This window comes from Diadema antillarum, unplaced genomic scaffold, assembly GCF_040938485.1.
Source record: "Diadema antillarum isolate AM-2024a unplaced genomic scaffold, OU_Dant_1.0 seq00000457_RagTag, whole genome shotgun sequence".
NCBI lineage: Eukaryota > Metazoa > Echinodermata > Echinoidea > Diadematoida > Diadematidae > Diadema > Diadema antillarum.
This window is the reverse complement of record NW_027271429.1, coordinates 776,126-799,950: the sequence shown is the minus strand read 5'-3', so window position 1 is coordinate 799,950 and position 23,825 is coordinate 776,126. Positions and strand designations below refer to the sequence as shown.

At 36.6% G+C, this 23,825-nt stretch overlaps 1 protein-coding gene across 1 annotated transcript in view; it reads left to right on the top strand.

The window, feature by feature from the left end:
* The window catches only part of LOC139732960 (uncharacterized), a 480,027-nt gene that overhangs the window by 46,436 nt on the left and 409,766 nt on the right, over positions 1-23,825 (top strand). Inside the window, exon 7 of the mRNA XM_071643795.1 lies at positions 15,633-15,794. Within this exon, the coding sequence (XP_071499896.1) occupies positions 15,633-15,794 (162 nt within the window). The remainder of the gene's footprint in view (positions 1-15,632; positions 15,795-23,825) is intronic.

The following is a 23,825-nucleotide window of genomic DNA, read 5'->3' as shown; positions in this document are numbered from 1 at the left end:
TTTCGAATTGGTTCCCCTTCAAACAAAGTGGGATTCTATTACCCAAGGGATGCTACACATTATTTGTGAAAGTGTACATGTTATTGTCATAATCAAATATTTCAAGATGATGCTGAAAATTTGAAAATTCCGCCTCCCCCTACCAAGACATGGATGCCGCCATGATCTAACATGAAACTTCCAACTTAACCTTGTCTTCATATTTGCCTAGCTCTATTATTTTTGGTTTTTATACATTATGTCCCAAAAAAACTACAATCAGATTTTCGCATTGATATCACTGAATGCGATTGTCTAAATGCTACTTCAGGGTCTTAAAATATAACATCTTAGCTCTATCTTGCAGAAAATCCCATTCAATTTGGTTATGTGGTCACAGAGAAATGTGGATTGTTGTACAGCATGCCATGAGTCTGATTCATCAAAGTTTAGCATTTTGATGCTCTTGTGTGTGAACACAATAGACAAAACTTTGAGGGAAGAGATTCCTGACATGCTCTACAAAATTCCTCATTTCTCTTTGACCACTGAAGCAAATAGAATGGGGTTTTCTGTAAGATGTGGGCAGTGAGTTATAATTTCGTATCCTGAAATTGTATTTTGATTGATACGCCATCTTTCAAGCTATCATTGCGGAGGGTCCCGTTGTATTTTGTTTTTGTGGACATATACGGTATAATGAAGAACGTATAGAAAAAAAAAATCCATCATTTCGAAGATAATTATCCGCACATTTGATAATGCAATATATTTTGGTACGAAAATTAATGTACATATTTATTTTTCCCTTTACGTTATGTACATTGTAATATGATATCTTCATAGATTTTGCTAAAAATCATATTGATTCATATTGATTCATATATGACAATGTTGAAGGAAATAAATCTTACAAACAAAGTAAAAAATACCATATGAAAAATCGTAATTTTTCTTTTCATTGTTGATTTTTTCTCTTGCTCTTGATCTTGTTTTTAATGTATTGAACCTATAACTCATGTATGTCTGCATCCCCTTCTCCTGAAGTAGGCATCTTGTCGTAGTATTGTCCGTGCTCGTGTGTCTATGCGGTGTGCTGCGTTGTGTAGTAATTGTTTTCAATCCTTAGTTCTTTGTGCAAAATAGCAATTTTGAATTTTGTTTTCTCTCTCGTCCTTTCTCCAGTTGCCCTTCCTATCTGAAGTAGGCATCTTGTCGTAGTGTCTTGTTTATTTTCTTTTGGAATGTTACACTCTGAGGAGTACACATCAAGCTATTGTATTCTAGTGAACCCTTACGTTCTTCAATACATTGTATACATGCATGTAATTAATAACATGAATAATTAAGTTCCTTTTCCTTTATGTAGTTTATATTCGTTAAAGATTTCATTTATATCACGTTGAAGAACAAATGAATTAAATTGAATTGAACTGAAATGAACGCGCCTGATGATGACAAATGTACTACAATTGTATTTGTTTGCGGGCACAAACTCTTGTTGGTCGTAGAGGAGTCTGCGCCAAGACTACTACAAGCACCACTGGCACTGAGCCTCTCTCCCATTAGTCCATGGGCCAGGTCAGATATTGGTACCACCAAAAGGGACAAAACCTTTGTGGTGCCATTTTGTTTGTTAGACATATATAAGTGTATCAAACTATGATAGCAATTCCAAATGAGTAGCTTAGTCATGAAAAATGTAGTCTTTAATCAATGCATTCTGGGCTTTAATAATCAGCCTGTGCGTCTGAATCGAGACTATATGTGACCGTGCACCTCAAACGAACATAAAGTCGCACTCACTGATTTTGCGTGAGGACTGAACATAAGTGAAATGGGTCAACCTAGCCGAACTTTTTCATATTATCTTTTACATTATGCTAAAATTTGGTATCATAAAACGGGCAGGAAAATGTGTTTTTTAGCGGTTTATCTCGAACATTTTTTGGTAGAATAGTGTGATTAAGTGTGTCTTTAGAATCCATTTTTCATTTCTGAAAAACCTTGTCCACACTCTTCACTTTCAACTCTAATAACTTTTGAAAGGATGGTACTACTGCTTTGAAAGTTGGCATTAATTATGGACAGAATGTGTTAATGAGGCATTCCTAATTTCAGTTCAATCAGATAATCCCTTCATTGTTGTTACTCTGGTGGTTTACTTCCTGTTTTTTGTCCCATTCATCGCACAGCCAGCACGGTTTGGTAAAGATTAAGCACTTGAATAGACACTGTACTTCAGAGCTTCTTTTCTCAGTTCACAGTTTTCCTGAGTTTGTGCTTTCTTTCCAATATTTAAATAGGTTAGGAAAGTCCGTTTGATTTGAGTTATATATCATTTTAAAGCTTAAAGTCTGCTCTTTCAGATTTTTGTCTTAACTAAAAATTCATGGCTGGCGACTTTGTGTTTGTTTTGAGGTGCAGGGTCACATATGCAAATCAATAAAGCACGGTCTCTACGGAGCTCACTGTTTTGAACGCGGTGTATCTCTGTCTAGTAATAGTCTACGTTCAAGTCAGTCGAGGCTATATCCAAAGGCTGTTCTACATGGTACCTCTCTTTATGTAGGAGAAAGTGTATGGAATGGGAGACGTTACTGCACAACGATATTTTCTTACTATTTATTGCCATTCATTTTCTCCGCAAAGATGCCCATGGAATTTGATTTTTTACGATAAATTGCTACATTCCACTGTGCATCTTTTCGTATCTTGTGCCGAGCAAAAAATAATTGTTTTCATACAGTTTTACAGCCAATTCAAGGGTTACATCTGGCTAAATGACTATCAATGAATATTCAAGACATAGCCTAATTAAGGCTTACATAATTATGTGACCGTGCACCTCAAAACGAACATAAAGTCGCACACACTGATTTTGCGTGAGGACTGAACATAAGTGAAATGGGTCAACCTAGCCGAACTTGATATTTTCATATTTTCTGAAAGAGCGGGTCTTCTTTTACATTATTCTAAAGTTTGGTATCATAAAACGGGCAGGAAAGTGTGTTTTTTTAGCAGTTTATCTCGAACATTTTTTTTTAAAGAATAGTGTGATTAGGTGTGTCTTTAGAATCCCTTTTTCATTTCTGAAAAACCTTGTCCACACTCTTCACTTTCAACTCTAATAACTTTTGAAAGGATAGTGCTACTGCTTCGAAAGTGGGCATTAATTATGGACAGAATGTGTTAATGAGGCATGCTTAATTTCAGTTTAATCTGATTATGATTATGATAAGATAAGTGATAATGAATTTTCCTATCTGAAAGAACAGTGAAAGTTGGGATTCTGGAGTAATCACAACAAAGATGGCAGTTCAAAATGATAAGATTATACAAAGCGGAAGATAGTACTGATGTATATTCAATTACATAAAGATTACAGCATCAAACATACATTAAAGGGTGTGTACAGTTCTGGTCGAGGTGAGGATTTAGCTTTGCGAGATATTTAGAAACCACTCTATGAGATGTCAAAGAGCATGCAATTCTAAAGGGGTATCAAAAGTTTATTTGATGAAAATCGGTTTTGAAATGACTGAGATATCCAAAAACAAGGTGAAACAAACAGATCCTATTAAAAGGCGTGGCCTGTAGTATTTTATTATCACGTTTTTGGATATCTCATCCATTTGAAAACCAATTTTCATCAAATAAACGTTGAATCCTTTTTAAAATTACATGCTCTTTCATATTTCATAAGAGGTTTCTCATTATCTCACTTAGGAATGTAAAAAAACATGAATCCCCACCTCAACCAGTACTGTACAGCCCCTTTAAAATAAGGTCTTTGCAGATCTTGATACTAACACATAACCGCGGTCGTACCCCAAGGGTTGTATGCAGCAAGGGAATTGGAGGGTTTTGCCCATTCCCATTCCAAAATTTTACCCCAAACCCAGACTTTGGTTTTTGTACTTGGACATCACATTTTCAAATGATTTATCAGATATTTAGAAAGTCATTCAACAATGAAAGAAATTATCCTTCTTCGTTTTTCTCTTTTTTTTTTTGGGGGGGGGGGGGGGGTGCTTATTGTACTTCTCGCAAATTGGTTATCCTAGCATGACGCATGGCTATAGGAGCAAAGTAGTTTCGATTTAGCAATTCTATTTGTTCCTCGGTATCTAGGGCCCCCTTGGACTTTTTTCTTTATACCTTGTGTCAGAGGGGATCGTTATATAACTTCCTTGTTCCAGAATTATGAAACTCCACCAAAATGCAATTGCTCTGAAAATTGTGACAAATACTCTGCAACAAACACTGATTTGCTCCGTCAACATAGCTTTATCTGCATTTGCAGACATTTGTTACTCCTCAGCTATATCGAAGCTCAGTGACTTTCTGAAGTTACATGGCGGTGACCAACAAAAACAAAACAGAAGAATAAAGCCGCCCCAAAACTCTCTGGTTTGGATTAACGCTCATTATATACATCTGCGTGCCTATTTTGTGTTTGCTCTTTATTTTTTCTTTAATTAATACTGATGTTCGTTTTTCGTATATCTTTTGGTATGATTATCATGGCACTATCTATCCTATTTCATGTCACTTTATCCTTTTCCATTACTTATCGATGCAAGTTTGCTCTATAAAGTGTTTCGTATATCTTAGTAATATATTAACTCACCAGTTTTGCAGAATTATTAGCATTAAGAAGGATGTCTTGCTATCTCTCGGTGGTTGGTACTTGGGGTTGTTTGTTGAGGTGCCTTATATAGGTCACTGATATCGAAATGTTGGTGATGATAGTGGCTCTGCTTAGTTTAAGTACAGAGTGATTTGATTACGAATATTATAGTAATCATGATTTTTTTTTTTTAAAGGTGACCGATACAATATTGCCTTTGATATTGTCCTTGAATGCGTTTTTAAATTTTTTCCCTTAAATATTTCACAAAATGTTGATCGCATTGTTGAATAACAGCTCAAAGAATACAATCGCTCTCGTGTGTGGAACGGGGATGCCCTCGCATTTGATTATATGACAGTGGATGAATTGTTATTATCCCTAAAATTTGGAGAGGGAGGTGCTCCGCTAATAATGAAAATAAAAATTTCTTCACCATAAGTTTCTTGATATCTTGTCTGATCACCTTCATATTTGATGTCGTTTCCTATTAAAAACTTATTACGCATAAAATCATACGTTGTATAAGATGATATGTTTAATTTGTGTTAAAGTATTTTGGTTACCATGGCAACAGCCTAAACATAAGCAAGTTGTTTCACATTTTGACCCAGTTTTAGTTTCTTTTTATTTATTATCTTATGAATGACTGAAGAAATCTGCAAACTTTGAGTGTTCTTTACATGACAGCTGCAATATATTGTTTTTGTTTTCAAGTTGATATACTATTGGAGTAAACAAAAAAAAAATCGTTTTGAACAGCCTGTGCATTTCACATGCGCTTACAGAGTTTAAACTTCCTCAGAATAATGTATTCAAATTGTTCATACTTTAAAATATGTGACCGTGCACCTCAAAACGAACATAAAGTCGCACACACTGATTTTGCGTGAGGACTGAAAATAAAAGAAATGGGTCAACCTAGCCGAACTTGACTTTTTCATATTTTCTGAAAGAGCGGGTCTTCTTTTACATTATGCTAAAATTTGGTATCATAAAACGGGCGGAAAAGTGTGTTTTTTTAGCAGTTTATCTCGAACATTTTTGGTAGAATAGTGTGATTAGGTGTGTCCTTAGAATCCCTTTTTCATTTCTGAAAAACCTTGTCCACACTCTTCACTTTCAACTCTAATAACTTTTGAAAGGATAGTGCTACTGCTTTGAAAGTTGGCATTGATTATGGATAGAATGTGTTAATGAGGCATGCTTAATTTCAGTTTAATCTGATAATCCCTTCATTGTTGTTACTCTGGTGGTTTACTTCCTGTTTTTTGTCCCATTCATCGCACAGCCAGGATGGTTTGGTAAAGATTAAGCGCTTGAATAGACACTGTACTTCAGAGCCTCTTTTCTCAGTTCACACTTTTCCTGAGTTTGTGCTTTCTTTCCAATATTTAGATAGGTTAGGAGAGTCCTTTTGATTTGAGTTATACATCATTTTAAAGCTTAAAGTCTGCTCTTTCAGAATATGGTCTTAACTAAAAATTCATGTCTGGCGACTTTTTGTTTGTTTTGGGGTGCAGTGTCACATATATATTTTTAAAGGAAGTATTCCATTGAAATAGCTACAGCGCCCTCTTGTGTTTTGTTTTGATTTTTTTTTTCTGTGGAAAACACCATTTTCTTAAGATTTGGACCTGTAAATCAATGCTCTGAAAAGGTGAATATGAAGTTCAAATGTGTCTTAATATGTCTACAAAGAAATCAACATCAAAAACTAGATGCATTTTGCCTTTTAACTGCCCGACATAATGTGACCCTGCACCTCAAAACAAACAAAAAGTCGCCAGACATGAATTTTTAGTTAAGACCATATTCTGAAAGAGCCGACTTTAAGCTGTAAAATGATGTATAACTCAAATCAAATGGACTCTCCTAACCTATCTAAATATTGGAAAGAAAACACAAACTCAGGAAAAGTGGGAACTGAGAAAAGAGGCTCTAAAGTACAGTGTCTATTCAAGCGCTTAATCTTTACCAAACCGTGCTGGCTGTGCAATGAATGGGACAAAAAGCAGGAAGTAAACCACCAGAGTAACAACAATGAAGGGATTATCAAATTAAACTGAAATTAAGCATGCCTCATTAACACATTCTGTCCATAATTTATGCCAACTTTCAAAGCAGTAGCACTATCCTTTCAAAAGTTAATAGAGTTGAAAGTGAAGAGTGCGGACAAGGTTTTTCAGAAATGAAAAAGGGATTCTGAAGACACACCTAATCACACTATTCTATCAAGAATGTTCGAGATAAACTGCTAAAAAACACACTTTCCTGCCCGTTTTATGATACCAAATTTTAGCATAATGTAAAAGAAGACCCGCTCTTTCAGAAAATATGAAAAAGTCAAGTTCGGCTAGGTTGACCCATTTTACTTATTTTCAGTCCTCACGCAAAATCAGTGTGTGCGACTTTATGTTCGTTTTGAGGTGCACGGTCACATATGTCTTGAAATTAGTTAATTGAATATTATTTCATGGGATTCTCTTTATTTTCCTTGTATTTTGACGTATTGCTCCCTCTTTGTGGTTTCCAAGAAAAGTTTTGATGGTGCCATTTTGTAGGGTATGTCTTGTTTTACATTTGTGCCACATTTCAGAGCAATCGATAGAAAAATATTGAAATTATAGAGGGAGCGGATTGTGCCCTCAATGGTTTACGTAGCTTAAAACAGGTACAAACTGTATTTGTGGTAATAAGGGTTAACGGCTGATACTGAGACTAAGCTACTTCTCTGGAATTGCTATCATAGCAAAATATCATCCACAGATACATACCATTTCAAAATGCATAAGCAGAATTTGTCCCTTTAAGTGGTACCAATATCGTAAAAATCTGGTCTTGGCCCATGGACTACATGGGAGATGGGCACAACCTTGAGTGCGCGACCGCATCCGCAATGCTCTGACCAGGGAGCCTCTCGGTCTCATCTCCCTGCTCTGACACATTTTCAGAAGCCTAGGCATCGAGTCACAATTTAAGACCAGGTTACACTTTAAGACCGTAACAAACGAGGCTACGAGACCAACACAAAGAAGGCCAACGAGACCGACAGGGTGAACAGCGCTACCAATAGACCAATTAATTGTATACCGTGTCCATATGGCGTAAGGAAGATATGATATGGAAAAGGAAAGTTGCTATGGTGTTATCCCCTGCAGTTGCCCTCCCTCACCCCGCTGAACTGTTCAAGATCTTTAATTGTGTTTGCTTGCAATGTATGAGTTTTCTTGAAAAAGTTAACACAATTTAGTAAAATGTGCATGAGATACTTCCGCATAAACTTCGAAAATGTCCAAACACCCTCATTCCCCATTCAGCAAAACACAAATAAACACAAATCGGTTTTCATTTCATTTCATTCATTTATTTATGCACGGCACATACTTCAGCCCGAAGGCTGTTCTTCCGCAGGTCCGTGCGGATAAAAAATACAACATAGATATACATTTTATACAGAAATGAACAAAGAAACCAAACAAACAAAAACAAAACTCATACATAAAAAAAAAAAACATATAGAAAAAGCACAATAACATGTTGATGAAACTGCGGCACACATTTCGACAGAAACAAACATGATCAATCAAAGATAGCCATGTACAAAAACTGAACAGACCCTGAAAAAACAGTTGTCAATTAACAGTTTCGGTCAAGTGCGTTTTTAAAGCTTACAAACGTTGGTTTTTGTTTCAATTCCAATGGTAACTTATTCCAATGCATTGATCCAGAATATGTCAAACTTTTATGTTTGAAACAAGTCTTAATCAAAGGTAACACAAAATTTAACGATGAATTCCTTACGTTATAGCTGAAAACTTTTAATTGAAACATATCAAGCAAATATTTCGGACAAAACTTGTGTGCAATTTTATACATAATTTGAAGAGTATGTTTATGTCGCCTCTTATCCAGTTTATCGATGGGTAATGCTGTTTATAATAAGTCAGTTGGGAACCTAGCTTGTACGTTCAGTACTGCACAAAGTGATCTATTTTGAAGAATTTGGAGTCTTTGAATATGAGATTTCTTTACGTTCCTCCACACAACATCACAATAATCTAATTTACTTTGAATAATTGATTTATAAAACAAAAGGGCAATATCATCAGAAATAAAAGACCGAATTTGTTTCAACAAGTACAAATTTTTCACTGTACTTTTACACAAATAATCAATATGTTCATTCCAGTCAAGTGATTGGTCAACATAAACACCAAGATATTTACAACAAGAAACCTGTTTAATGGTTGTGTTGTTAATTACTATATTGATATGTTGCTTTTTAACTCGCTTATGTGAACCAATTATCATAGCTTCACATTTATTGGAATTTAGAACTAAGTGATTACACTTCAGCCATTTAGATACATATTCCAAATCGGTGTTAAGTTTGGCTTCAATCTGACTGATTCTCTCTCCAGAAAAATAAATACATGTGTCCTCCGCGTATAACGCAGCAGATGAATGCTGTAAACAATTGGGTAGGTCGTTAATGTAGATCATAAACAAAAGAGGACCGAGATTGGACCCCTGTGGTACGCCACACCTTACATTCAAAGGCTGGGATCTAACTGCATTGACTTCAGTGCACTGAAAGCGACCACTCAAATAATCCCCAAACCATTCACAGGCGACAGGACCCATACCAATCAAGCGCACAATGTCAAGAAGTACAGAGTGATCGACTGTATCAAACGCTTTTCGCAGGTCAATAGTAACCATGCCAACGAGTTTCCCTGTGTCCATAGAACTTAAATAGTCCTCCGTTACTTTTAGGAGGGTGGTCTGAGTGGAGTGTAGAGAACGAAAACCAGACTGGTTTACATTGATAATATCAGCAGCTTTCAAATAAACATGAACTTGATTGTACACATTTTTCTCTAATATCTTAGCGCAAAGAGGTAATATAGATATCGGTCTATAGTTATTCATATCAGTCTTTTTACCACTCTTCAACACGGGTGTAATTCTGGAACATTTCAGTTTCATTGGCACCTTCCCTGTTCGAATGGAGAGATTGAACATTTGGGTGAAAGGAATCTCTTTATATTTAGAAATAGGTTTCAACAAAAACAATGGTAAATTATCACTTCCACAAGACTTTTTATCTGGTAATACGTCTATTACGTCGATTACATCTCTTTCCGAGATCGAGTGAAATTCAAACGTATTGTCACGTGCTCTTATGAACTGTCTGTATTGTGCGCTATCATCACACTCCACACTTTTTTGTGTGGACTCACCAATTTCAGTAAAGAATGAATTAAAACAGTCTGCTATTTCTCGTTTGTCACTTATAATTCCATTCTCTTTTTCTATAGACATAATATTTTCTCTCCGACTTTTGGATGGCATGAGATGTTTCAATGATTTTCAAATTGCACTGGAATTACTAATATTCGATTTTACGGTATTACTAACAAATTCAGTTTTGGCCTTTCTCACTTCCTTTGTGACGAGATTCCTTAGTTTCCGATATTCAAACCAATCACATTCTTGCTTTTTTTTTATTGCTTTTTTTCTTTTGTACATTTCTTGTGCGAATTAATTCCAGTATATTGACAGTCATCCATGGCGAGTTTTTCTTTTTTAACTCTTTGTTTCTTTAATGGTGCATGTTTATCAATGACTTTCATTAAGCTTTCCTCAAACGAGCGATATGCATCATTAACATTTGTCATAGTTGTGATATCACTCCAAATTATTTTACTCACATCATCGACAAATTCTGTCATATTTACTTTATTAACATTACGCATTTCTCTGTACCTGTGACAATTTCCTTGTAATCCAGGCGATTTATTTCCCCATGTACAGTATATCAAAAAATGATCGCTCAGAGAAATGGGCAAAACACCAGACTGAACAATTTTTTCAGACTTATTGGTGATAACCAAATCTACAATCGAAGAAGTTGTTTGTGTGACTCTGGTCGGACTATCAATAACTTGTGTTAAGTTATAACTTTCAAACAATTGTAAGAGTCGCTTAGTCTGCCATAAATTCACACCAGACGGCTTCATCATAGTACAATTGATATCACCGAGAATAACAAAATCAGTGTTTAAAGGGGATGGCTAGTAAGTGATCAGTGGGAATCAGTGGGAATGCTGAGGGATGATTGTTCCAATCCTTGTGAGATTCATTTAAGAGTACATTATATATCTATTCTTGTGTGAAAATTATTTGCTTCAGAATGGTCTCCATATTCAAGTAATGTGCAGTTTAATGCTTCCAGGTAAGCGTCCCTGGTCAGTGACGGGGCATTAATCTGCACATTACTTGAATATGAGACCGTTCTGAAGCAAATAATTTTCACACAACAGTAGATATGTAATGTACTCTTAAATGAATCCCACAAGGATTGGAACAATCATCCCTCAGCATTCCCACTGATTCCCACAGATCGGTTACTAGCCATCCCCTTTAAGTCATCGATATTATTTTGCAAAAACGATTGAAAATGTTCAAATACTTCATGATTGGCGCTAGGTGGCCTATACCACACAACTATAATACCATGTATACTATCAAGTTCTTTCTATTTGTGAACTTCAATTCAATAGGCAACAACTCCAGACTGTCTTCGACTAAATCTTTACGTATTTCATACATCATATTTGATTTGACATAGGCGGCGACAACACCTCCATAGCGGTCCCTATCCCTGCGTATGATATCATATCCATCAATACTTAATTCAGAATCAGAAATCAAATCATTTATATGTGTTTCAGTCAAAAAGAAAAACATCAGCTGAAAGTTTATGTTGAAGTGATCCTAGTTCATCTATGTTCTTCAATAAAGACGTGCAATTTAGATGTGTCAACTTCAATCCTTTACACTTTATTAGAAATTCTCTGAACATTTACTTCAAAATCTTCAACGTTGGGTTCACATCTGTCTGTACTTATACACTCATCGGATGGCCCACTTAACTCGGGGTTGAGTGAATATGGATAGAATGGCAATTCTTTGGATAAACAAACATCACATATCCAATCATTTTCTGATTTGAATGTTTTCTGTCAACTGACGTGCATTTGAGATGGCACCATAATGAACATTTAACACACATCATAGCATTTTGATTATTTTTGACTGCTTTACAGCATATGATACATGGGTATAGTGTTGGCATATTGCTAAATCATCGTTACGTTACTCTATCACCATCATACTCATTGCAACTAGGTGAGACGTTCGATGTCGGCCTTTGTCCGGATGACGATTTTCCTCCTGTCAGCACCAGTTCCAGTTGTCAAGGCGTAGATCTTTCCATCTTGCGACCATGTCCAGGCGATGGCATCACTGATCCTCGCAGCGTACATCAAGCTCTGGCGATGGCTGGTAAGATCCTCGTTGATGAAGACAGATGTCCCTTTCAACTTCGACCTTGCAGCGTAGACCTTTTGACGCACATTGTAGCTGGCGAACTTGACTATGATGCTTTTTCCCCTCTCTGGCCCTGTCCTGGTGCTGCTTCTCGGGGTGCTTCTATGGCTGCGATCAATGTCGGATGCTGCCAGGTGAATGTTCATGTGGTCTCTCACAATGTCGGTGATGAGTGTATCGGTACTTTCGCCCGGCTTTTCCTTGACACCGTAGAATCGCAGACAGTTTCGGCGACTATACTGCTCTTGTTCCTCGAGCGCTGAGTTCATGGCGGAGAGTTTTCCTTCCAGCTCCTTCATTTTCTTTTCCAAGCTGTTCACATGAACTTGGTGTTGGTCGGCGTCCATTTTGAGAGCCTCATACACCTGCTGTGTAACTTGTTCAAGAACAGCTTCTTTCACGGCGCACACGAGAGCTTTCAACACATCATCAGAACAAAGAGCTTCCTTTATTTTCACTTCAATGGCGAGATCGAGAGTGGCATTACCCTCGATTGTCCCTGCCTCGGTTTGATGACCAGCGGTCAGTTCCTCGGTCATCGGTGCTTGAATCAGCCCCCTGGTCCGGGCGCGGGTTTTCGGAGCTTCGTGTTCAGCAGATCGCCCGTTGCTCGACATTTTGACCGTCAAATTACACCAAAATCAAGCGACGAAACAGTATCTTTTTGACGTTCAAGTTGTCATATCCTCACGTCTATGTCACAGTAACAAAGCATAACACCAGTATGTGCAAAGGAACGTGTAAATATCGAAAAATATCCACAACTCCAGGAGCAGTTATGATAGACGTCTCCTCTCCTACTAATAACAAAATCTATTGTCACGGATGATATACACCTACTTAAAAGAGATAAAATGTGGACGTTCAGATCAACAACCTAGAAAAACACCAATCTGTGAAATTAAGTTTACAAGAAAATAATTCAGAAAATGGTCAATGTCCCAGTGCACGCCTGCTTTACATGATATGGAGGGGGATTGTTATCTGCAAAGGTGTTGAAATGGTATAAATTCAGAGAAAATAATGAAATCGTCTGTAACAAGATAGGATTCGGAAAAAGAAGATGCATCAGTGAAAACAGGTATTTTTTAATGAAAAATGTACCGTTTTGAGGAGAATAATCTTACCAACACAAGCTACAAGGTGAATTGCTGCGATATAAAACGTTTTCATCCGTTGAATCTCACACATTATAGTTACAGAGAAAATTACAAACTGAACAGTAGGCGGGCGGGTATAAGCAGACGGATAAGATATCTAATAAGGCGTGCTTTGGCCTGGCTATTTAGATGTATCAATGATTTTCATTTATCTTCTGCTACGCTCTTTTTTATCCTATTTGGCGAAGACTCCAATCTTTCTTTTCTTTTTTCCAGGAGACCCCAATATTCTTTTACAAACGATAAAAGGAGAGTTGACAAAAGGATACTGGCAAATTATCCCTCAATTTGAAGAAAAAAAAATAAGTTTATGCCTTTAAGTTATTCACTTGAAACGCTTCCAGGCAATGTTATGTTAGATGGCACCCCCTGGGAGAGGTTTAGTCCACTGAATTCTTTGGTGTGTATGTTGACAGTATATATCTCTTGAAAATATCATGTTAATTATTGTTGTATGATCGTATCCTCGAATATGAGTATAATCTATAAGTTGAGGGTTTTCTTTCCCATTCATACTTTACTTAATTCATATCGCAGTCTTAAATTTCCTCATCTGAACGAAATTCTTTTACAAACTATCAAAGGAAAGTTGACAAACGGAAATGAGCAAATTATTTCTGAATTTGCAAAAGATTAAGTTTATGCCTTTTAGTAATTCACTGGAAACGCTTCCAGGCAATGTTATGTTAGATGGCACCCCTTAGGAGTGGTTTTATCCATTGAATACTTTGTTGTTTATGTTGACATTAAATTATCTTGAAAATATCATGTTAATTATTGTTGTAGGATCATATCCTGCAATATTGGTATATCAATAAGTTGAAGTATTTTTTCTCCACTCACACTTTACTTAATCTTTATCACACTCTTAAGTTTCCTTATCTTGCTTGGGTAAATACTCATCAGCATTTGATTGAAAAATCGCATTTGTTACAAAAATTAGGTTTTGAGAATTAACATACCACTTACAACCATGTGAACACATTAGCGAATTGTTTTCGAATGGTTATGTTTTAAAAGTTAAAGATTTAAATTTGTATCAATTACGACAATTTATGTTTCATTTTAGAAAAAAAAAACGAAGCTTAAATAACATATGATGATGTGTTTTTCTTGAAAATGCCAATTATCATAATGTTTCCAACAATTAAGGAAATCGAATTAATTTAATTTACCTTTTATTATTCTGGTAAGTTGGCACAGTCGGTAGTGCGTCTGCCCTACGATCCTAAGTACCCGGGTTCGAACCCGAGTCTGGACTTAGCAATGCTGTGTAATAATACGTCTACTCTAGCAAGAGACAAACACTCTGTCCCTCGGATAGGACATAAAATGGAGGTCCTGTGTATGAGAGAGTCACAACTCATACACGTAAAAGATCCCGCTTCATTCATTCATCGCAAAGAGCAGGGTATTTAACCCGGTGAAGTGGTCCCACCTCACATTCAACTGGACCCCGCAGAAGACCAGCTTAGCGTTGCTGAATATTGGCTATCCAGCCATCTTCTCAGTTTTGATTTACACAGGACAAAGCTTTTGTGCCCAACTTGATGATTTAAAAACCGTAAAAAGTCTTGCTGTATTCAAGAGAAAATTAAGGACAGTTTTGTTTGGTTCTTAAATAACACTTGAAGAAGGCCTACACATTTTTCATCTCATTTGCATAATTATTTTGATGTTTATTACATAGTGTCTGGCAATAGCCCTACTTGCATTGAGGACCCCTCCTACCCATAAGTAGTCCTTTTTTTTCCTTCCTTCCTTCGTTTTCCCGTCCTTTATTACTCTAACCTCCCTTCCCATTTCTCTTGTTTTTTTGTCCTTTCTCCTTGTTAACAGTGAGCGCTTTGAGCCTGTATAGTGTTTTTGCCTTTTTTTCTGCATTACAAGTTCTATCTTTGAGTGACCCATACTTTTACAAACTCGTCTTTCACGTGGGCCTCTCTTTTCTAATGACACAATCATTTGGAACATTAGGTCCATATATTGTTGTTATACATTGAACTTTTTTTTTTCCTTGAACTTATATCAACAAAAATGTGCCTTTGGAAGTACAATCTAATTTGAATCGAGTTGAATTGAATAGATAAAATCTGCCCAAAAACAACACAAATAAATACGCAAAATTTTGCAAATAGGCGTGACTGCTATGTATCAAGTGCAGCATCATTGAAAAAAAAAGATATTTTTCGTATCATGATGACAATATTTCAAACACTTTCAAAATGACGTTCATTCGTTTTATTCTGCATACCGTTCGCAAGTTAATGAAGCTGTTTCTAATATTAAGTAGCAAGTCTTGTGAAGTGTGAATATCGAAATTAAATTTTATTCAGTGTGTTACGTCTTCCATTTAATTATTCATTTTTTCAACTCCAAAGCAGCTGTATGTCATCTTTTGCAAAAATGTTTGCTTTATAACCAATTTTTATTTTGCAACAATTTCTATTCATTCCCATCAGCGATCACTGTCCATTCAAGATATGACCTGTGGAAGAACTACGTCGCATGAATTGGCGGAGAGTATCTGTTCAAGCCGTGTGTTGAAGAAACTCACGATACTCCACTCACAATTTCACATGGATTTCTTCAAAATCCTCGGCGCAAGTGATTCAAATTGCAATGTAAGACCTTTAACCAATATCTTTATTTGTAAAGGTATTCTATGCAGCTGAAGTTCAAGTGTTATAATTATGATATTTGTAAATAGTAATTCTAGGGTCTTGTTTTTGAACATAATTCCATAGTGAATAAGATAACTTAAACTTGTTGCTATATGAGCCCCTGCATTACAAAAGCAAAAAAAAAAAATTGTCCAATGTAGATTTTTAGTTAAGGGCAGCTGCTAAATATGCTGAAAGAGCAGGCTGTAAGCTTTAAAATGATATATAACTCAATTCAGATTGACTCAACTAACACATCTGAATGTTTTGAAGAAAGCACAAACTCTGTAAAGTGTGAACCGAGAAACAGGCTTTGAAGGACAGGGTATATTCAAGCGCTTAATCTTTTAATACCGAACCGTGGTGGCTGTGCGATAAAGGGGTGACAAGAAAAAAAAAAACAGATCGTAAACCACCGGAGCAACAACAATGGGGAGATTATCGGATTAAGCTGAAGTTGAGCATGATCTATTAACACATTCTACCCATGATGCCTACTTTCAGTACCAACTCAATACCATCATCCTTCAAAAGTCATTAGAGGTGAAAGTGAAGAGTGTGCAAAGGATTTTAAATCATACCTGATTTCAGGGTATACTCTACAAAAAAAAAATAATGTAGAAAAACCGCTGGAAATCACCTTTCCCGTTCATTCTGTGAGAAGGGCAGGGGCGTCGATCCGTTTCACGATTGGGGAGGAAGACTTGAGTTGGAATAACTGTGCAAAGGAGTGTGGGGGTGGGGGTCTGGAAGAGGATGATCCCCCTCTCACACAAGGAAGATTTTGCAAATTTGAGACCTGAATGGCGCACCTCTTTGGCGAATTGGTTTTTTTTAATCAAAAAGAGTCACAAAATAGATAATCACAGACAATTGAAAAACGAAACTGTGGTTCGTGTCCAACGTGAGCGACATCCAATGTGTAGTCCTACTTAGGAAGTTGTCAGGTTGAAATGGAGGGTGTGGGAGGGGGTAGCCACCTTCTCCACAAATACTATTTTGCATTTTTGGGATTAACATAAAACAATCAGATGTACACTGTTGTGAATGTTCGGAAAAATAATCTCCAGAGTGTGAAGAGTCAAAATCAAAGGATAAGAACCCAATGGGGGAAAGTAAATTGAAAGAGGATGGGGAAATTTAGAATTTATTAGAGTTAAAGTCACAGATATGGTGCACAGTTTTTGATGGATTACGTCGGTATGTGTGGATAGTATAGAAGAGGAGATGCAAGAAAACAAGGAACAAGACAATAAGGTAATGGCTATTATTTAGATCATCATCATAAATGATGAATATGATTTCCGAGTGCTGAAGAATAACAAGCAAAGGTGGATGATGTAAGCTCAAACGGAGCCGCTGTATGTTGAAGATCCCGACAACAGTAAATCATTCCATTCCAGACAATTCAAAGCAAAGAATGGTTTGCATGGGAAACGTTAGAGATTCAATACGCAGGTACGTGCATGCGTCACGATCACCAATGAACTCGCTGACATGACGAAAAAGATTAGGAATTCTTTTATAATGAAATTGCAACTTTACTCGATTTTCTGATGTGGGAGCCTTAGAGAAGTTGATTGGTTTGGAGGGAGACTGGAAGAGTTCATTTTGCTGTAGGGTAGTTTTCCCGCTACCACGTAAAATGGGTGCACATCACGAGACCGATACCCAAGAGTCAAACAGCCCACAAGTCATACAGCCCACTAGTTATACAGCCCACGAGTTGGGCACTAAGCAAAAATGCCCACGATTTTGACATCAAGTAAAAAAAAAAAAATACCCACGATTTGCACAGCCCATGTAGTGGGGTAGCTTAGTGAAATTATCGTGACACGGCGGACAAAAGCGTGATTTTTTCACCAAGGGTACTTCATGATGTGGGTGCTCCAAAAAAATTGATGCTGGGAAGGAGGTCAGAGGTCAAAGGTCAATGACCTTTATTTCTGAAATAGGTTTTTTTGGCTATTTCTCAAGTCAGGAATATCCAATCTGGATAAAACTTGGCAGGAAGAATATTGAGAACAAGTGAAATATTTTGATTGAATTTGAAGTGAATTTTCCAAAGGTCAAAGGTCAAAGGTCAATGAACTTTTTTTCTAAAAATCATGTTTTTGTTTATTTCTCCAGGTAGGAAGATTCAGTTTTCACAAAATTTGATATGAACGTTATATAGAAGGTACCAAGAGTATAAAGCAGGGGTCAAATATAATTGTTGATTTGTACGTTGCCATGGCAACCCAAAACTAGGATTTTTAGTTGAAGTTAGTTACAGGAGGCTATTTTTCAGTTTGGAAGAGATTCCATTTGAATAGGTACAACTGATCGACGGGATGTATAGAGGTTTGAAATACTTTTGATTAGTGTTAAGTGGTACGTTGCCATGGCAACTACATATATAGATTTTGGTTAAACTTAAAGGAGACTTTAGAACGTCCATGAATTTGAAGAGATTTCCATCAGGGTTGGTATAATTGATCAACAAAAAGTCGCCAGAAAAAGATTTTTCACCTTCATAGCATGTGGGTTGAGTGAATGCAGCAACAATAGTCTAACACATCAGTGAGAGTTTTGAGGAAAATTGGACAATCCGTTCTAAAGTTATGAATTTTTGAAGTTTCTGCTCAGTCGATGCTGGATGAGAAGACTACTGTACCTTGTAACGTCACATGTGTACGACGATATAAAGAATGAATAAAGAAAATTCAACATGTTTTCACTTACAAAAGGATACTCGACTTCTCTTCTAGAAGGCAGGGAGAATAATTATTACCCTTAACATACGTCAGTAGCAAGTCAAAGAAATGTGAACTTTACTCAAAAAGTGTGGTTTTGTGAAATTCTCTTTTTATTTTCCTTACAATGTGCGCATGTGACATCATACACTGTGGTAGTCTTTTCATCCAGCCGCGACTGTGCAGACATTTTAAAAAATCATAACTTTTGAACGTACTGTATGATTTTTTTTTCAAAGCTTTCTGTGATGTGCCCTACTAATATTGTTGTATTAACTCAATCCACGTGCGCATGAAGGTGGACTTATCCTTGAAGGACAGCTTCTGAAAGAGCAGACTCTAAGTTATAAAATGATGTATCACTCAATTCAAATGTATTCCCCTAACCTATCTGAATAATAATACCGGTACTGGAAAGAAAGTACACACTCTGGATAAGTATGAACTGAGAAATGAGGCTGCACTGTCTATTTTTGCGTTTAATCTTTATCAAGCTGTCTCATGTCATTATGTTCGTCTTTTCTACCCCCCTCAAATTTTCATTTGAGTTTGTCAGCATCAATCTTTGATGATAAGAACGATGCCACAAGACATTGTTTCGTAAAAATGCTTCAACTGCTCCTTCAGGTCCAAAATCTACATCAATATGTATGATTTTCCTGATCTCCTCAACATTTGTCCAAAAATAAGGCATACACCTTTTATGCATTGAGTCCTCCTTTTTGTGGACAATTAAAGGCAAAAAAACCCCCACAAAATTAGTGCTTGAAAATGATATTATTCTTAAGTGTGAGTTACGGATCTAGAAAGAACCTCTGTTAAAAAAAAAATGAATCTGTATTTATACATCAATGTTCAGTATTGTTAATAACACCAAATGTGAACAATATTTTTATAATAAAATGTTTCCAGACTAAACCGTCCGAAATTTATACATTAATGAGAAAAATATTGATATCTCCTTATGTGCTTGCTTTGATTGCAAAAACTGGGAGGATGTCTTGTGATACAACAGGGGGGGGGGGCATTTCATGAAGCAGTTTGGTCAAATATTTTTCTGACAAACTGTTACAAGCTACAGAAATCCTTGCATCTGATTGACAGAGAGCAAATTTGTCTGGCAACTTGTTGGACAAAATGCTTCATGAAATGCCCCCAGACCTACACATATTATGCATGAAATGTGATATCCTGAAAATTGTTTTCAAGTCACTCTCCCAAAAGTATACATAGGACCTTTAAGTTTTTCTTGTGTTTGTTCCTGGCAGAGTACTAGTACACAAACTCTCCAATCCATGGTGACCTAACGGGAATTAAGGAAATTAAAATGAATATACTGAAAACCAAAACTACGGATACCGATAACTTACTTCATTCTTCTCTCCCCATCCCATCCCACCCCTTCTTTTTGGTTTCTTGATATACTAGTAGATCTAGCTGACTTTGATAATTGTCATTATGTAACATCATCTTCAATTGACAAGGCGATAAAACTTAACAATCATATGCTGCTGGACTATTAGGGGTTAGTTGAACTATTGATGTTTTTAATGTACCATACTTTTTCCTCCTATCAATCACATGTATTTTGGGTGGAATGTACTTTGACATAAAGCATCATAGAATCAACCACCTTTGGGGTCGGGAATTTTGTCATATTATACATGTATTGTGATTCAGATTCTGCTCTATGCCGATTTTGTTTTATTTTTATCAACTTTGTAAACTTCCTCATAGACTTTGTTCACAAGTCAACTACATCCCACCCCCTTTGGATAATGTGAACCAATAAAACATTGCTTTTACTTTTGAATAACATGTCTATACATAGCTATCAGACCAAAAATATTCAAACCGCTTTAAGTCTTTATGAGTGAAATTACAAATATAAATATATATTTAAAAATATTCAAATTGTCTAAATTCATCTTCATCTGTGAAAACAAACTTTTACCCTTTTTGAACATTTGAATAACCCCCATAAGAAATGAGAAACATATAGAGAGGGGAAGTGCGGACTATAAAAATTGCTTGCGGGAACCGGGTAATCCCTGCGCTAATATGGAATTCACACAATCTTGGAGGAAACGGGTTAAATTTGTTTGGAATTATGTAGGGCAATACCCAAAACCTTCAGTTCTCAATGGAATATGCAGCTCTTCTACTGGTAAACTAGTGGTACTAGGAGAAAAAATGAGCTGTGACATATGTCCTACACCTGATTCAGTCATTGCCCAAGATTTAAAGTATCTGAGCCAGAGTCACACTTCACTCTTCGCCATTTCTCTACAGGAGGTAAACAGTACTAAACAAATCCTTTACCAGAAATAATACAAAATCATTTAATGAAAAGGTGCTTAAGAAAACTGGACTGTTCCAACACACCTCCCTCAGGTCTGCAACACAGACTAAACCACCTGTTACTATAGGAAAACCAGTAAAAACGGTGTATTATTGTAAACATGCACATACTATGTCGTATTGAGGGTCTGAATTTTAAGACTAGCAACCATGTACATTGCATCGCATTGTACAGAAACCTGGCGAATGCCCTGTGTATAGTCTTTGAATTCAGACATTATTGTTATGTACAAATTAAGGGTATTTTCTCATTTTTTCTGTTGGCGGATTTCTTGGAGCACCCCCTAACTTTGATCCTCATATATATACAAGTGTCTGCGGAAAAAATGACACTTTTGTCCGGCATGTCACGATTATCAGTATATATGTCACTAAGCCACCCCACTAATGAGTTCGACACTACGCACAAAAATGTCACGATCCGACACTACGCAAACAAATTCAACAATCCCGGCACTACTCTTAAAAGGCTCACGAGACCGACACTAGGCAAAGAAGGCCCAAGTCCACCTTTAGACCAATTAATTGTGTAGGTTGACCAATTAATTGTGTAGGTTGTCCAGATAATGGAAAAGGAAGACATGAGAGATGGAAAAGGAGAGTTGCTAGAATATTACCCCGTCAGTTGCCCTCCCTCACCCCTGAACTATTCAGGATCTTTAATTGCATTTGCATGTGTATTTGTGAAAAATAAGCAAATTTCAGATAAAGTGTGCATGAGATCCTTCTTCATTAATCTAAAAAATGTCAAATCAGCCTTGTTTTCATTTACACAAAACATTAAACGGTATACACCTATACTAAGAAAACGAAATAAAAAAGGAGTGGACATTTAGATCAACCAACTAGAAAAAATATCCAGCTGTAAAATACATTGACAGGAAAATATTCCACAAAATGGTAAATGTTGCAGCATAAACCCGCTTTACATCGCATTTCGTTTGAATTGATTGTGAATTTTTCGGAGGGGGCTGCAAAAAACTACACTTGTTTCGCACCAAACGTTTGCACCAGATCGCTGATTTTCAGGTCTTAGAATAAAAAAAAATCATCTTCGTTTGGGAAGAGAAATGCCCCTTATGTACACCCTCGTGTGCACGTTTTTTTTTTTCTTTTTGATTGCTCAACAGACAGCGTTCATAATATTCAGCCATTTACATCATCAAAATGCAAAAGTTTTCACTGTGAGAAGGAAACAACCCCCTCCCACACCCTAAACCCTCGTTCGCTCCGCTTGCTTGGCTCGGTCGCGTTCATGACAACACTGTAAGAACTAATACAAGAAGTTTATATCTAAATGATACCATTCTATAGGCAAATTGTTCATTAACAATCTACATCAAAAATACTGCTACCATAAACAAGGGGGACTGTCTCAAGTCGATAAAACATGCAAAAACTTGCATCATATTGCACCATTCCCTGCTCGGTCGCGTTCATGACATCTCAGTGTAAGAATTGATATAGGAATTTTATTTAAATGATACCATTCTATAGGCAAATTGTTTATTAACAATTTACATCCAAATGTACTGCTACCTTAAACAAGTGGGACTGCTACAAGCCGATAAAACACGCAAAAACCTGCATCAAATTGCAACATTTACAGCATTAAAATGAAAAAAACAAACACGTTCTCATCGTGGGAACCCACTCCCACCTCTCCCTCGCTCACTCCGCTCGCTCTTGCTTGGTTGCGTTCATGATTTTCAGTGTAAATATCAAAACATGAAGTTTATTTGGATAATACTATTTTATAGGTAAATTGTTCAATGATAATCGACATAAAAATATACTGCTATAAAGCCCTGGTCACAACTAGCCGTGCGTGCTTTTCGTCCGTACGTTTTTGGCGGAGGCCACGGCATTCACGTTTTTTTTTTTTTTTTTTTTCTGAAAACGTGGGGAGGGAGTGACTAGAGCTAGTCCATGGGTCAGGCCAGATATTGGTACCATCTGAGGTCGCAATACCTTTTTGGTGTCATTTTGTTTGTCGGGCATAGATATGCTTATCGAACTATGATAGCATTTCCAAATGAGTATGTAGTCATAGTAAATGAATTCTAAACCAATTTGGCCTCGTTGTTATATCCTTGTACTTCTGAATCGAGACCAACCGCTATACAAATAAGAGCACTGTCTTCTGTATGTTCACAGGTGTTCTGTTGTAAACGCGGTGCGCTTAGTCTTTATTCAAGGCAGCTAAGGGAAATCCAAGGGTTATGACGTCCACAGCGCTTAGTCTAATATTCAAGACGGCGAAGGGAATATCCAAAGCTTATAATACAGTGTATATCCCTTTATCTAAAAACAACAACAACAACAAAGCAATTTCTCGTGAATTTTAGCGTATTTTTCAATTATTTATCATTTTCCGGTGAAAACGCTACGTTGAAAACACTAATACCACGCCATTGTCGCTTTATTTCCATCCAACAATAAAAGATTATGCAAAAACAATGTATCGGTACACTACAATACATTATAAATAATAATGTTGTAAATGAACAGAGTGATTTTTTTTAAACTGATGTATTTGTTGAGAGGGTGGTATAAAAACAGTATAGATAATTCCTTTTATTAGGAACTTTAGATATGATAACGGTACATTGTTATAGATAAAGACTAGGCGCACCGCGTGACAGCTGTGGACATCATAACCCTTTGGATATTCCCTTCGCTGCCTTGAATAAAGACTATTAAGCGCACCGCGTTTACAACAGAACACCTGTGGGACAAACAGAAGGCAGTGCTCGTATTTGTATAGCGGTTAGTTTCGATTCAGAAGTATAGGGACATAAAAACGAGACCAAATTGGTTAAAAATTCATGTATTATGACTAAGCTACTCATTTGGAAATTGTTTGTTTGTTTTTTATTGATCCATATTCCACATT